At 38.6% G+C, this 15,996-nt stretch overlaps 2 protein-coding genes across 2 annotated transcripts; one reads left to right on the top strand and one right to left on the bottom strand.

Annotated features, from left to right (window-relative positions):
• Nucleotides 1–399: 399 nt before the first annotated feature.
• Nucleotides 400–3,216, bottom strand: LOC130182620 (uncharacterized). Its single transcript, XM_056397675.1, has 3 exons — nt 2,866–3,216; nt 2,033–2,335; nt 400–1,593 (listed from the first exon to the last, which is right to left on the bottom strand). The coding sequence occupies exons 1-3, from the start codon at nt 3,178–3,180 to the stop codon at nt 946–948; spliced, it is 1,266 nt and encodes a 421-aa protein (XP_056253650.1). The 5' UTR covers nt 3,181–3,216; the 3' UTR covers nt 400–945.
• Nucleotides 3,217–5,238: 2,022 nt separating this feature from the next.
• Nucleotides 5,239–14,714, top strand: rabgef1 (RAB guanine nucleotide exchange factor (GEF) 1). The gene is made up of 9 exons (XM_056397053.1): nt 5,239–5,364; nt 7,174–7,365; nt 8,230–8,435; nt 8,649–8,815; nt 9,106–9,187; nt 9,558–9,690; nt 10,120–10,211; nt 10,425–10,681; nt 11,523–14,714. The coding sequence occupies exons 2-9, from the start codon at nt 7,187–7,189 to the stop codon at nt 11,940–11,942; spliced, it is 1,536 nt and encodes a 511-aa protein (XP_056253028.1). The 5' UTR covers nt 5,239–5,364; nt 7,174–7,186; the 3' UTR covers nt 11,943–14,714.
• The last annotated feature ends 1,282 nt before the right edge of the window (nt 14,715–15,996 follow it).

Here is a 15,996-nt window from a genome sequence, read left to right as displayed (position 1 = left end):
AGGCGGGTCTTCTTCTTGTCAATGGGGTTTTATTGATGCTTTACCGCCACCAACTGGTGTGTGTATTATTATTATTATTATTATTATTATTATTATTATTATTATTATTATTATTATTATTATTATTATTATTATTATTACTATTATTACTATTATTATTAGCAATAATAATAATATCCTCTCAAGTGATTTCAAAAAGGTAAAAGTCTGGAACAATAAATGCATATCTGATTATATTGACTGAATTCGTTGAAGCATCTGTATGGATCTGAATGTAACTGTATTGGAGACTTTCATTATGGGACTTAACTATATGTGAACTCTTCTTTGTTCCTCTTTTCTAGTGATGTAAGATCAATCAGCTTTTTTCAGAATGTCAAAAGTCATTTCAGTGTGGTGTTTTAATTGATTGGTAATATTTTTTATTATTAGACAAGTTAGACAAGAAAATAAGTTGTTGGAGATTGTGAAAAAGCCCTTTAGCTTTTGCCATCAGGTGTAAAGTTATTGTGAGCAAAATCCAGCTAATGTGTTGAAGGCTTCTGTCTGGCTGTTATTAATCAGTGTCTCGCTCAGGTTTATGCAAATACAGGTTAAAAAGAACAAACAATTCTTCATAAAACATAACATTCTGTCAGGTACATGCAGTGTTTAAAATATTAATTTCCCCTTTTCGTAAAAGAGAGCACAGAACATGTGATGTACAGAGCAGTTTGTTAAGTACACCTAACAGTCCAAGGCCATAATGTTCAGTTTGTGTTGAACTGTTGATTGAGGTGTTAAGGTGCTGATTAGAACCATAGATTTTCATATCTGTGGTCAGTGAAAGGGGAATAACACCTAGGCTACTAAAAAAATTGCCAATGTTATAGTAGTTTCCTAAGGATAATAGCACGATGTTAAGTTCAATTATGGGATTGAAGATTTATTCGCACACATTTAAGTCTAATTTGTCTTTAACTCAAAGTCGTTCTTCTGCCTGAGCAGGCTGTGGAAAACTTTCTCAGGGTAAAGGAAAAAGTTTCTGTTCCTCTCCAGGTCCTGAGCATTTATAATACGGGTCACCAAAGCTTCTTGTATGGCTGGAGACTCACAGGGGTGGTGCTGCACATTGTGACTCACATTGCTCCATGACTCAATGACCAACAGGCCTAGCATGCCGACATCCTCCTCCCTGCTAAATCCAGTTGAATTGCTGTTTACCATACCTACAGCGGTTTCATCACTTGCTTTTAACACATTGACTCCAAAGTCTTCTCTGGATCCACTTGTTTTACAGCTTCTGCCCATTTTAGCAGTTGAATTTGGTGCAATAGTCTCATTAAATCTATCAGTTGAGATACTCGCAGGACTGACCTGGCTAACATTTAAAACAGAATTACTTGAGCAGGCCATATTGGTTACGCTAGATGTGTTAGTTTGTCTCGGACCACTGGCTGTCCTGGTTTTGGGTTTTCGTGGACCTGGAGCTGCAGTCTCCTGGATGTTTCTGCGTAGATAGGCTGTGTAGCCCTGAACCAGGCGACTTAACCCCGTCTTATAGGACAGACGCAGCGACTCTGCTGTTCCTAATGGCACAGAGTGCAGCCGGACCTGTTGGAATAGGAATAAAGGTGATTTCAGATCAGCTCAAATCTCTAGGAATTCTGTTCATATTGGATGATACAGCACTTCATGACTGGACGGTCATGTACTAGCATGTCTGGCTTTCATGCAGAAGGCTTTCTTGCAATTAGTATTTGACCACCTCAGTCTTTCCATAATCTTAAACCTGCAACAACTGATTTGTCTGATGACTTAAGGGTGTAAGCAAGTTGTGAACACAGCATTGACATACGATCACCTTTTAAGTTTATATGACAAAGTAGTCAGCAAGCAGTTGCTTATTAACACATTTGTCAGTTGCAAAGCACCATTATCATTCATTTGGAGTTGTGTTTGGATCCACCTGATGAATCTAAGTCTAATATTTACTCTCTTCACAAATAAAAACATTCGGTTTAACCTCAAGCTTTTTTTCCTCTGTGCTGACCTGGTGGATTCTCATGTGCAGATGAAATGCAGCTCCTGTCACCCACTGCTGCATGGACACTGAGCTCATTCTCTTCTTAGTGGTCATCCTCTCATAGTGGTCAATCAGCTCCAGTTTCAGCCAGCTGTCATAGAGCTCTGTAGTCTCAGCCATCTTCTCCTGGTTGTTGGCAATGCCAGGGACCAGGCTGAGGTAGTTGTGGATGAGCCAGCCGATTTTTGAGGAGCTGCTGATGCCAAAAATCCTCTTAGCCTGGGATCTCTGAGTTGATAGGTCCCCCTCTGTTGATCTTTGTGTTCGGACCTGATGAGATAACAATAAATTGAAATATTTCTGAGTCTACTCCAGTGTAAGCTTATTAACACTGCAACACTTGTAGTAATATATTTTATTGTATGATTTTTACCACACTGTAAAAACCAAGCAAAGAAAAGAAAACCAATACCCATTTGCCTCGTCCTCTCAGGATCTCACTTTGGCTGTAGTAACTTGGTAACAGGAGTAAGGAGTCTACAGCTACACTGGGGGCTGTGTGAGGCTGTAATGCTCACTGTAAATCAAACCTAAGCAAATTATTGGACAAATTGAAATTTTGACCTGAATATGGTGCCAGATGAAAAATCAAAGGATCACCAAAGTAAACAAAAATTGCAATCAATCCAACAGTTAGAAATCCCCTAAAAACAAATATTAACCTCAGAGTGGGGTTAGAAGAAAAGTCAGTGGGGTACCAAAGTCAGTACAGGCTTCAGCTGATTTCAGAAAAACTGCATGTTTTGTAAACAGTAGTCAACAAAGACATACACACACCAGACACAGAAAGCTTTACCTACTTGTTGGGCAACCTGGTCAAAAAGCATGGACAGAGCCAGAGCAACAACCCCTACTCCTCCATAGGTGACCCTGCTGCTGCCTCCTAGCTCTCCAGTCAGGCTGAGGCTGAATTTTGCCTGCTGCTCCCTGCTCATGCTCCGCTGTAAGAAGGCATACTGATGCTGCAGCGCAGCGGAGGAGTCCAGTGACAAGAAGGTGGTGAGGACCGGATCCAGGGAGATGTCAGGGATGATGCTGGCATCTCGAGCCACAGAGAACAGCCCCTGGACAGTGGCTGGAGAAGGAAGACACAAACTGCGACCCATCAGGATCATGGTTATATCTGTCTGTCTCACCAGTGTGTGTCAATATGTGTATGTTTGTGAGGCAGGTCTGCTTGTTATCTGTGTTTCTGACCCTCTGTGTGTTTATTTGCCCCTGTCAAAGGGACATTATCAGCACAACCAGTCCAACAAAGAACTCTGCATATAAATACAAATTCACAACGTATCAGTTAAAATCAAATGAGGCTTTATACAGTTGTTAAAGAAACATCAACCTTATTTTCCTGCTTGGGCAGAGCCAGTGGTGGTGAAAATACAGTTGTTATACAGGTTTCATTGAATGGTCATTTATTTGGTATCACTTTCTCATAAGGCACAATTTAATGAGTGGGTTTATAATGGGTTTATAAGGTGTAATTAATGCTATTGATGGTTAATAAATCATTTACTAATGCTTTGAAAAGCAGTTATAAACCACTTCAGCATGACACTTTTTGACTGCTTCACTTTAATTCATCAGGGAGACCTCTCCAATGGCCTTCCCCTGGGGAAAAGGGCTGTAGGACATCTGGACCACAAACCATTTATATAAACATATTCTATGTCCCCCGCCAAAAGCTGAAAGTGCAAGTTTTATTTGAAATGTGGCTATATAGCATAAGACACATGAAAAATCTGCTTCAGAAGTGTAATGATGCTTTCTGTGGTATCTTAAAAAAGAGCAAAATTACTGAACAAACATCACTGCCTCAACAACCATATAATAACCAACTGTTTAAAAGTCAGTGCAGCTTATAAATGACACTGAAGTCACAGCACTTTTTGTAATCAAATTGGCATTTAGACTTAGACACAACCACTGAACATTAACCTTAATGTCAATACGCAAGCAGTCTGCAAGGGACAGACTCTGCTGGCCCTTCAGCAAACTCCACTTCAAAGATATATGATGTCTAAACACAACCTCAAAGCCTCTGGTTGTCTAACCGAGCTGTTGAAATGTTGAAAACCATGAGTCCATGTGCAATAGTTTAAATACTCTAGACTATGTATTTGGCCTAACTGTTGTAGCCTACATTTTAAAAGCACTTTAAAAACAATACACCTGCATCTTGTGCTGAATTTTATATCATAATATTATTACTTTAGTGGTAGTAGCAAAATATTTAATGCTGTATTATGTTTCATTATAAGATTATATTATTTGTATTATGTATTTCATTCTATTATATACAATATCACAGTATTGTTTATAATAGTATGTCAACCTCAAATCCAGTTGCCTTTGACTCCATACAACCAGTAGTTCACAAGATTTGATATTATATTCTATATCACAGTATTTTTCTGTGTAATGGCATATACAAGAATATAGTATATGATGCAAAATACAATAGAATAAATATGAATATTATACTGCAATATATTATGAGCAATTTAGTTTAGTTTAGTTAGACTATGTACTGTATATGTACTACCATCTCTATAAATAGAGTAACTTATTATCCATAAAATATTTATTGCAGCACTCTTTGTAGGCTACTGCTTCACACACTCATAGTGACAGTCTGACCTGAACCAATGCAAACCAGTTTCTCTTTGACTTTCAACCACATCAACAATAATGTTGTCGCAAAAAATAAAAATGATTGTTGAGTAACTGTTGGTGTTGTGGCAAGATTTTAGGGTTAAAAATGTACATTGATTCCATTAAGTCAAATAGGAAATCAAGGTTTAAATGTCCCACCCTTCATTCAAACGATGTGGCACTAACCTTGTAAAACACTAAATGTATGTATTAGTATAATTTATATGTAATATCCTTGCCCATTGTGATGTCAGTCTGGTTTTGTTCGGATTTGACCCTCTGGTTTGACCCTACCGTACTGCTCCGTACTCACTCGGCGATCTCCGTCGGTCACATGACCCTGATTTTGCGGTTTGGGGGGTTTGCCACATGACGACATTGATCAATCCTTGAAAATTAGTCCTTGATGCCTAGGTAAACAGCATTCCTTTGTTTAAAAAAAACAAACAAACAAACAAAAAAAAAAAACTCCGTGTCATCAAAAAAGTTTATCTGCTTTGAGATCATGAATTTAATAAATGCCTCTAATCTCGCTGTTAGAGACTATCGCGTTGTCGCCAAGATGACGTCAGTGTACTGACCTAGACGGTTTGGTCTTCACGCAGAGGAGGACTGTTCCTGCTTTCAGGTCGGTGAAAACAAAACTGGTGAGTACCAAAGCAGACACCAGGTACATGCCGTGGTAAAGCACAATATTAGTGATCAGACTGTGAGCGTTATTTTCTTGGCGAATTACTTCTTTGTTATTTCTGAGTAAAATGCTGCGACCTGTTTTTAGCTAACTGACCTACAGACAGGCGACAAATGCAACGAAAACCTTGAATAACTGAGTAGAGACACATAAGGAGTCATGGTTTCTGTCTTCATACCGGGTAGGAGAGCTCACTGGATGATCTAATGAGTATTAAAACGATGTGAATTATATGCTATGGCCTTCACAGTCACCAGATCTCAACTAAATTGGACACCTATGGGGAGAATTTGGCGTAGCAGTGCTCTCCAATAATCCAAACACAAAATGAGTGAATATCTGTTAAGAACAGTGTTTATCCCTGCAGTATAGATTCAGATAATCAGATTCAGATTTCGATCTGGGCAAAGTGTGCAACTGTCCAGTTGCCCCAGACTTCCAGGTGCCCCCTAAAGTCCCAGGTTAACTTCATATCATTAGGGTCTACATGATTTGATTAATTGCAAAGGAGAATATCAACTACGACAGGTCCTCCATCCCCCATGTCTTGTAGAGAGGCAAGAAAAAAAAGTAGTTTTAAGGTCTTAATTGTTTTAGTTTCTATTGAGTAAAGTTGTCTTTTATCTGTTTTTGGTTTCTACCAATTCCTGAGATAAATGTCTTTATCTTGACCTGCTGAATATGTTCACCAGAAATGTGATTATTCTGTCTGCCTTCTGTTCGGTGCTGAGCAGGTATTGTACATTGTATTCTTAAAAGCTTTTTCTCTGAAAATAGCTGCCTGATATAAAGTTTTGGTGATTATTTTTAAATAATTTTTTGCTTGTTCAAATGATCACAAACTAACACACTGAAAACCTGAGGCTGTGCATTCCAGCACTGGAAAAATGTTAAGTTTCTGGGACTCTTCAAATTGGATTGTGTGCTCAATCAGGGACGACAGCTCACTTATCCCCGAACCCTTTAGTGGGATAGTCTGTCCCTGAGTCTGACTTGAACATTGGAAGGTGTCATGTTAGCAATTTATAATCATTAATGATACTAATAATGATAATAATGTATGAAAGTGACAAAACATAGAAAACAAAATATTGTAAAATAAACAGAGCAAGGAAAATGGTCATATCTGAAACTGCAGGTTGTTTAAATATCAGTGAAGGAAGATGGATTAATAGTAACCCATCACAAGTTTACATACACACTCAAAAGAGTTGCATTATGGGGAATTAAGGTTTTGGACCAGTAAACATGTTAAAGACTAAATATTAGGATATCTTGGCTCTTGCTGTTTCTATTACAACCACTCTTTTCACCATCTGTCTATTGCAAGTCTCTGAACTTTATGGAACTGCAATACTTATATAATCATTTAAGTGTCCCTTTATTCATCACTGTATAAGGACGGTTAAGGTTCAAGGTTCATCTTTATAGTCATACAATACAGGATTGCATAATACGTTTATAGCCACCTTCTTGCTACACACACAGAAAATGTAAAAACAAATATTGAATACAATAAAATAGAAGTGTCATTAGTCACTGTCTATAGTTTCATTTCCAGCAGAAAACCTAACACTCACTGACATGATATGGAAAGGCTGCATTTTGTCTGTGAGGCTCGTGTACAAGGCACGCTGCATATGAACTGTGTAATAATCTGAAAGCGTCATAAAATCTGTGTGTTCAGGCCGCAGTGTAGAGATCAGTCTGTTCAGCAGCGCATACAAATCCACTAATAAATAAGATGATGAATTTTTCATTCCAGGTTGTCCAGCATTATGAGTCAGCGGACGGAGCGACGGGGAATACATGTGGACCAATCAGACCTGCTTTGCAAAAAGGGATGTGGTTACTATGGCAACGCAGCATGGCAAGGTCTGTGCTCCAAGTGCTGGAGGGAGGAGTACCAGCGGGTACGGCAGAAACAGATCCAGGACGACTGGGCCTTGGCAGAAAAGTAAGAGCTTTACTAGCCTGCACCTTCAGTTACTGGGTTTCAGAATTTTCCATCAAAAAGTCCATCGCCTGGTAAAGAAAGGTTTGCTTCTGGATGAAATTATCTGCATTAGTAGATATACTGTATCAGGTTTTTTTAAGACTCTGTATTGTTGGTCAAACTAATTGTAGACTTATATCAAAATTAACAGCCATGTCTAAAATATTTGTTTGTCCTCAGTTCATTGCTTTTTCTATGATATCAATACTTCATTAAAATTTTTGTCTGCATATTGTAAAAACATGATACAGCAACTGCAGCTTTGAATATGGTAATCAGTCAGTATCATTCAGGCTCTTGACAAAGGCGAACAAAGTGTGTCAGCTCTTTCTACTGATTTATCCGATGCTTTTTATTCTGTGGGCCACAATATTTTAATATCTGAGTACCACTTGAAGCACACGACCGCCAATTAGCTGGCTTTTTCCCTTTATATAATATTCTCATCAAATAAATCAGCTCACCCAGTTGAGGAAAATTACATAGCTATAATGTCATGCCCAAAGACATGTCAAATTGCTTTTTTTAAATTAAGTTTTACATCACTGCACATTTTCTCGTTTGCTTTGGCACCATCCTGGAATGAAAAGCTTCATTTGCAAAATTCTCAGTTCTGACAACAGCATATGCATTTATTGTTGCTTTCACATAAAATCAAACTGAATATGTAAAAGTATCTTTGTGTGCTCATCAGTTATACCTGTAGCATAATAACTCTGTATGCAAGAACAACTTTGTCAGCGACACTGTATATTAATTTTACAAGATATGGGGACTCTAACTGCAAGTGTTGGTCACTGACATATCAATTCTTCCTGGCGCTAGGTTGCAACGAGAGGAGGAGGCAGCATACGCCAGTAGTCATGGAGTGCAGACTCAGTCCCACGCCCAGTCCACACCGCCGCACCCAGGCCACGCCTCTCTAGGACCCTTCTCCAAGTTTGAGGAGAAGAAAACCAATGAGAAGACACGAAAGGTCACCACGGTTAAGAAGTTCTTCAGCCCTTCATCACGCAGTGCTCCCAAGAAAGGTATGATGTTAAACATACAATTCAGACGCATTTTAACATGTCTCAGCAGGAAAAGCACAAATGTAAATAATAAAATGAATGATGGCAGAATTCCATTTAGCTATGTGCTTATGTAAATAATCTCTCATTAAAATGAAAACAAAAAAATCTTTAAATTAGGCCCCATTGTAGCCAAAAGTATTTCTTTCTCTAAATGTGGTTCCTCCTCATCAGAAACCCAAGAGGGCAAGACAACCAGTCCCTCCATAAGCCGCCACGCCAGCTTCGAAACGGACCAAGTGTCCAGGGATTTTGTGGACTTCTTGAAAAACCTCCAGAAGCCCGGCCGGGAGATCCATAAGCAGTGTCGAGCCTTCATAGTGAACATGTCCAGCAAGAAGGTCTGTTGTACTCAGAAATCTAGTGGCATAATAATAATCTTTTTTAATGATAGTTTAACTGTGAAACATTTTCATGACCAGGGCATTATTTCCTAAAAGCATTTTAAGACTAAGATGATCGTAAAATTGATTTTCTGCTTTGGGAATCAAGTAGGAAAAATTTAAGAGTGTTCATAGAAATGCTCTTAGAAAACCCACCAAATTTCTAAGATCAATCATTATTGGGAAACGGGGCCCAGATCAATATATTGCTCAGCGCTGTGTGACCTTCTAACTTCTCATCTTGGCAGGATCTCAGTGCTGAAGAACTTTCGGAGTGCGTTCAGGATTTCTACCAGGGCATGGCTGACCGCTTGATGAGTCATTTTAAAGGTTGGTTCAGAGAAGCTTCTTTCGTCACGTCGATCACATTCAACAATTATGTCCAGAAAGAATGAATAAGTCCTCAATAAATCTGAAATAGAAACTCCATCTCATTTCATGAGCCTGTTCGTAGCTAGACTGATAAACCCAGAGTTAACGGAGGCTGTTAGTGAGGCCAGGTCACCCAAAAAGAGCCACTCTAAGCTGAACTTGTACTTGTGACCACGCTCAGCTGTGATGATTTGTACTGCACAAGGTGTGGACACAGTGTGTAGCACACACTAGATGGCAGCACAAGCAGATTTTTTTTTCACTTAGGTGTTTAAATTTGGAAGTACAGCTCTAACCAGTGTTACTCTGATAAATTGATGTTCACCAGGCTCTTCAGATTCTGTGGAGCAAGTGATGGACCAAGTGGAAAAGTACATCATGACTCGTCTGTATAAGAGCGTGTTCTGTCCAGAAACCACTGATGATGAGAAGAAGGATCTGGCCACACAGAACAGGATAAGGTGAGCCTCCCTGGATCCAAATCATAATAATCATAATAATAATAATAATAATATATATAGAGTGAGAGTGAGGACCTGGAGTGGAACAGTGCACACATATACAGACTGGATACAGACCGGTTTTAGTGTTACATTTAGTGGAGGAATTAGAAAGCATCACTGCACAACGCTTCTCTTTAATCTGCAGCAGTCTGTGAAAACTTCTGTATGAGTCTGTTTTTGCAGTTGATTACACAATGACCATTTTTAGCAGCTTTCTCCATGTTTTTCTTACATGTGAATGCACAATGGCAGCTGTTAACTACACTTGGTTGTCGCCCAGGGGGAACTGACTGTAACAAATGTGTATGGTTACATCATATTGCCCCCAAAAAAGAGAAAGCTTTAGGCTTACTCCAGTGAACACTAATTAGATTCTTTGTGTTTCAGGGCTTTACACTGGGTGACCATCCAGATGCTTTGTGTTTCCATGGATGAAGAAATCCCTGAAGTCTCTGAGAATGTGGTGAAAGCAATAACAGGTCGGAAAGCATGCTTGAACTTACAGTGTGACTGCAGTTAATTAGAGTAAAGCTAGGTCATATTTTCTGCTACAGTATACATATTTGCAAAGTGTTGCACAATGTGTCATGTTCACCCAAAAACATACTCTGCTATTGGGGTGGAGGCAGAAATCTCAGAGACGAATATCTCAACAAGATAAAAATATAAAAAAGTATCTCTGACTCACGCAGATATCATCGAGATGGATTCAAAGAGGGTTCCTCGAGACAAACTTGCCTGCATCACACGCTGCAGTAAACACATCTTCAGTGCCATTAGGATCACCAAGAATGAGCCGGCCTCCGCTGACGACTTTCTCCCTGCGCTCATTTACATTGTGCTCAAGGCTAACCCTCCACGACTTCAGTCCAACATCCAGTACATCACCCGCTTCTGTAACCCCAGCAGGCTGATGACCGGAGAGGACGGATACTACTTCACCAATCTGGTCTGTTTTTTGTTATTTTTGAGCTGGAGGCCTCTCCTTCCACAGTGGTACTCAATGTGCAAAGCCAGTGGCTAATGAGACTGAATAAGCTGATTTAAAAATCAGCTGCGCATCATCTTTTAATAAGTAATGGGATCCTACATGAACTCACTATTTTCTGACAAACTTTAAACAGTTTTGGTCATTTCACATGAGAGATTTGTTTATTTCAGTTAGGAAAATGTGACATCACATACTTCCATGCACAAATCAGAATTTGGCAACATTTGAATCAGAAGAGAGTTGCAACAGCTAGTCGATCAATCGATTAGTCGATCAACTGAAAGTAAAACATTTTTTACTATTTTGATAACTGATTAATCATTGTAATCATTATTCAAGCAAAAGTTCCAGACTTTTGTGGGTTAAAGCTTCTTGAATGTGATGATTTGCTTCTTTTCTATATCCTATCTGACTGTAAACTCAATATTTTTCGATTTTTGACTTTTTGGGTGGATAAAACAAGCAATTTGAATACATCATCTTAGACTCTGGGAAACTATAGCGGGCACCTTTTGCTATTTTGTGACATTTTATAGCCTTTGAGCGAGCTCTGAGAGGTGCTGGTAGGCAGAATTTGTTACTTACCAACCGCTACCTTATTTTAAAAACCAGGTATGATACGAGATCTTCTTGTCAGACTAGCTATAAGCAAACTATATAAATATGGCCTATTTCCCAAAATGTCAAGATATTCCTTTAATACAAAGCCATCTGGCTCTGTTTGTCTCAGGTTGATGAAAACCTGCTGTCAGTCGCAGGCATAATTTTCACTTGGTGTGTCCCCTGTGTTTTTTTTTAGTGCTGTGCAGCTGCCTTTATCGAGAAGTTGGATGCTCAGTCTCTCAACCTTTCCCCGGAGGAATTCGAGCGTTACATGTCAGGCCAAGCTTCACCTCGACTCAACAGCTCAGAAGGTGACTGGGCCCAAACTGGCTCAGCACCCGGTGTTACTGCCACCAACCCAGTCCTGGCTCAGCTCAATCACAATCTGGAGCTGCTGTCGGGCCTCAGCAGCAAGCAGGAGAAGCTGATGGAGGCTGCTCAGAGCCTGCAGGCCGACCTCCTCTCCTGGCCCGAGAGTGTGGAGCGGGAGGTGCACGACATCCTGGAGAAATACCCTCTGGAGATTCTGTCTTGCACAGTTTCTGCCATTGATGCCAACAACGTGGACAACGACAACTTGCCACCACCCCTTACACCCCAGGTGTTTGCTGGTTAGTTTGACATACAGCAAAGGTACTAATGCTTTAAAAGTCAGCTCCTTGCCTGTGTTTTGAGTTTGATGGTAACATCCCGTATGCACAAATCTCATGAATAGCTTGAAGCCTCATCTTGCTGTGCTTCTCCTGCACCTTAAATGCCCAGACTGCGTCTGAAAGCACTCCCTATTTAATATGTGGTGCACTATATTTACTGCCCACCATTTCTTTTATTCTGCACAGTACAGAGAAAATAGAAGGAAACTTGGGGAGTGATTGTCTCTAGCCCCTTTTACACTGCCTGTTCAAGGCAGGAGTGTTGCACCTTTATTGCGCTTCGCCGTTTTATATAAAAGGTACAAACAGAATGTGGCGGGTCACTTCTGTTCCGCCTTTAAGCCGGCAGTTGAAGTAGTCACACGTGTGTAAAAGATAGAATGGGCATTGTGAGACAGATGCTGACGTGCTGTTGTGTTACGTCACACGCCTGATTCCTGAACGCCGGCATGCTATCTAAGATCACACACTTAGGGCAGCATTATGTTGGCTTTGTTGGTTCAGTGTAAACAAGTAAAGGCGGCATAACAAGGCGTCTTCTTAATGGCAATATAGCGGGATCTCTGTGTAAAAAGGGCTACTGACTAGCACTAGCATGTTAGCTGTTACCCACCAGCTACAGTAGTTCACCAACGAGCACGACAAGGGTGTAACTGTATTTACTGTCTGAAAAAAAAAAAAAAGCAAATTATTCTATCTTGTAGTGTGTTGGGTGTGGAAAAAAATACTTGACTAAACTACCTAAAAAATAAAGTGCAGGTGGTGTTAGCCTGTTGGAGGCGCTAACATTTACGTTAGTCCTGTAAAAGCTATATGAAACAGATTCTAATATAATATATCCGTTGGAATAAAGCTGAAAACATAAACCTCTTTCGTTATTGACAGGTTTTGATTTTAGTGAATTATGTGTGCCTAAATTCTAGGGATGGGCACGAGTACTCGAGTACTCGCCGTTGACCTCATTATTCAAGTGGCGTTTCACTACTCGTGCACCTGTGCACGTGTTGTTTTTGGCTACATTAGTTCAACTCGGGTCGTGTTACGTGCACCATGGCAGCAGTTACTAGGGAAAGTGATGTCGGGAAATACTTTGATTAAAAAAAAAAAGACATCAATAATGTGCACTTCAAGATATGTGGCGTTAAACTTGCATATCATGTTCTCCGACAGCCAGTACAACAGTAGGCTTGGTCAGGGAGGTCGGGCACGGTCCTCCCGTATTTAGTTTTTTTACTGTAAAAAAATACATATATAATTTACGAGTAATCGAGTACTCGTTCATAAGGTAATGAGAGTACGCAAATATTGAAATTACTGAAAATGCCCATCCCTACTAAATTCAAAACATATATTTTCAGTATTTTTTAACTTCTTCCCGCTCAGGATAAAAAACGTAGCGGTACGGTTATTTCATTAACAAACACAAAATCACCACATACAACAAGCTAATCTTTAATAGCTGACAAATGTTTAATGGCAGCATTGAATCAAATTCTGTTGTATTATTTTTTTTACACACTTTGCTAATGTCAAAATGCTAATGATAGCTAGTTACAAACAACTTGTAAAAGACTGAAGATAAAGTTATATGCCCAGTAGATTTCACTCTCTGTGTGACTTTTACTTCACTTATAATTTTGGTGCTAAAACACGTTCTACAGCAAGTACTAACATCTGTATGTGGTGATGTGTTTCTGTCTGAGGACAGTTTGACTTGTCAATATAGTAACGTAATCCCATTTCTTAGCGTGTTTACTGTTTCTCGTGGAGCTCTTTCATATGTCTGTTGTGGAGTTTGTTGAACTGTTGCAAATGAAATCCTGCTGTAACAAATGTAGAAGAAACACAGTTGAAACAAGTCGTATCATTGTCAAGTGTCAAGCTAACTTCAAGAGGGCCTTCAGTTTTTATTTTTATTTTTTATAAACACTAAACATTTTAACATCATGCTGTGTTTTTAGAATTTTATTGTATTTTGGCAGGTTTTCTGCATAATCACGTCTATAATGAATCGTTGTTAGAATGCAGTAGGCTTCTTATACTACGAATAATGTATTTTAAATATTGATTTAGTTTGTCTTTCTGGGATGTACTGTATAATATTAAGTGTAACCACAGGCTGATGTTGTCTGATTGCCTGTTGAAACACTGATGCTCTACTACTGTTTTTTTTTTTTGCTGTTGATTCATTGGCTTCAGGATCTTTTGAGTGCTATCTTATCATCTAGCAGAGCAAAGACTGAACATTTAAAAGCTTATAAAATTAGATCACTGTAATTTACCACATTTACACAACTGCAAAGAAAACCACAGCTTCATTTGTCATGTGTGGGTTTAACAAATGTAGACTAGCATGATATTAGCTATCTTAAATTTTACTGTTAGATTTTTTAGCTAACTTGTTAGCATTTTTTTTTTATCTCAAATTAAATGATCTGAAACACCAGTACACTCTTATTTTGAAATAAAGGCACCATGAGTAGAGAGTCTGAACCATGAGTATCAAACACATGATTTGGATTGATGACTTGTCTGTTTTGTGAGTCATTTTTAAAGATTTATGTCTTCCATAGAAACCAGTGAGCTAAGTCGGGGCTGCGTCAGGGTAGACAGGGTAATAACATTCTTGGTTTTGGTTCATGAGATTGTTGACAATAAGAAAATCCAGAATAACACAAGCCTGTTTCTTCAAACGTATTCAGAAAATGTGAAATAAAACGCTACCAAAATCTCAATCATTTCATGTTTATGATATTATAACATTTCATGCAGTTGTTCTTGCTTAATGACAAAATTTCCATCAAATGAAATGAATTTTTTGAATGTTTTCTGGAAACTACCATCTTCTCTAGACAAAATTAGAAATACAATTGGTAATGCAGTTACAATTGCATGAGTGCCCAAAGGTGGATGATTCTAATTGTTGGGAAATTTTATAAAATAATTATTGCATCTTTCATTTGAGTGAAATAAAGAAGACAGTGAAATGAAACATAAATTAATTTACTCTCTTTTTGTGCAGACTGTTTTGAAGTGGTAGGTTACTGGAGAAATACTTCAGACATATTGTGACTCAGTCGTTTGTGTTTGGTAAATGTAACAGAGACATAGTTCTCATAATAACTGTATAATGGTAATGTCTTTGGTGAAATATGGACCATATGAAAATATATACGTCAGTGTGGACTGTTGATAAACTCGGTAATGACGGGTGCTGAGTCACATTGTTCTGACAGCAGCAGTATATTGTGAAGAAAAGATGTTGACTGATGGATATTGTATTGTGCTGTTTACCTGCACAGTAATCATGAGATAAAAATATTCAGTTCAATTACCTTATTTAAAAGCATGTAAAAGTACTACATACTAATTATACAAAACTAATTAACCTCACAGACTTTAGATTACACCCACTCTCTATAAGATACATTACTTAAGCACCATCTGTCGATCACAGCAGACAGCAACAGGTGCCCCAGAAACGACAACACACTCCGACTGCTCCAGTTTTCACGAGGATCGTTTCATTTTCCCTCAAACAAGAACTGGAGTGTAGAAAAGTAGAAAGTAATTCGATATATTTACTCAAAGTCTTTACTCAAGTTGAATTTTGAAGTAATTGTGCTAGAGTTTTTTCAGTTTATGGTACTTTATATGTCTACTCCACTTTCAGACATCCAGACAATACGTTTTCCAGACAGAGATGGTTACTGACTATTTCTCAGAGTAAGATTTTACACTTTTGGGCTTCTTGTCACGCAGAACAAGTACTTTTATTTTTGATAGTTTAAGTACATTTTACTGATCATACCTCTGTACCTTTAGTAAAGCAGGATTTTAACTGAAGCACGTTTACTTGTAAGTATTTTTACAACGTAGTGTTCATACTTTTACTTAAGTAAAAGGTATCAGTACTTTTTCCACCACTGTAAGATTTATGCCTCATGCTGGATGTGATAATCAAACTAAAAATATTCTACATGTACGAAGAAAAAAACCTTCATCAAGTACATAATA

The sequence above is a fragment of the Seriola aureovittata genome, chromosome 15, assembly GCF_021018895.1.
Source record: "Seriola aureovittata isolate HTS-2021-v1 ecotype China chromosome 15, ASM2101889v1, whole genome shotgun sequence".
Classification (NCBI taxonomy): domain Eukaryota; kingdom Metazoa; phylum Chordata; class Actinopteri; order Carangiformes; family Carangidae; genus Seriola; species Seriola aureovittata.
This window is presented reverse-complemented; position numbering and strand designations above follow the sequence as displayed.

Excerpts from the sequence above, each read along its gene's own strand:
- rabgef1 (XM_056397053.1), top strand. The coding sequence starts at position 7,187 with ATGAGTCAGCGGACGGAGCGACGGGGAATACATGTGGACCAATCAGAC. Across the intron at positions 7,366-8,229 it reads GACTGGGCCTTGGCAGAAAA|GTTGCAACGAGAGGAGGAGG; the intron begins GTAAGAGCTTTA and ends TCCTGGCGCTAG. Across the intron at positions 9,188-9,557 it reads CTTGATGAGTCATTTTAAAG|GCTCTTCAGATTCTGTGGAG; the intron begins GTTGGTTCAGAG and ends GATGTTCACCAG.
- LOC130182620 (XM_056397675.1), bottom strand. The coding sequence starts at position 3,180 with ATGATCCTGATGGGTCGCAGTTTGTGTCTTCCTTCTCCAGCCACTGTC. Across the intron at positions 2,336-2,865 it reads TTGACCAGGTTGCCCAACAA|GTCCGAACACAAAGATCAAC; the intron begins GTAGGTAAAGCT and ends TTATCTCATCAG. Across the intron at positions 1,594-2,032 it reads TGCACATGAGAATCCACCAG|GTCCGGCTGCACTCTGTGCC; the intron begins GTCAGCACAGAG and ends CTATTCCAACAG.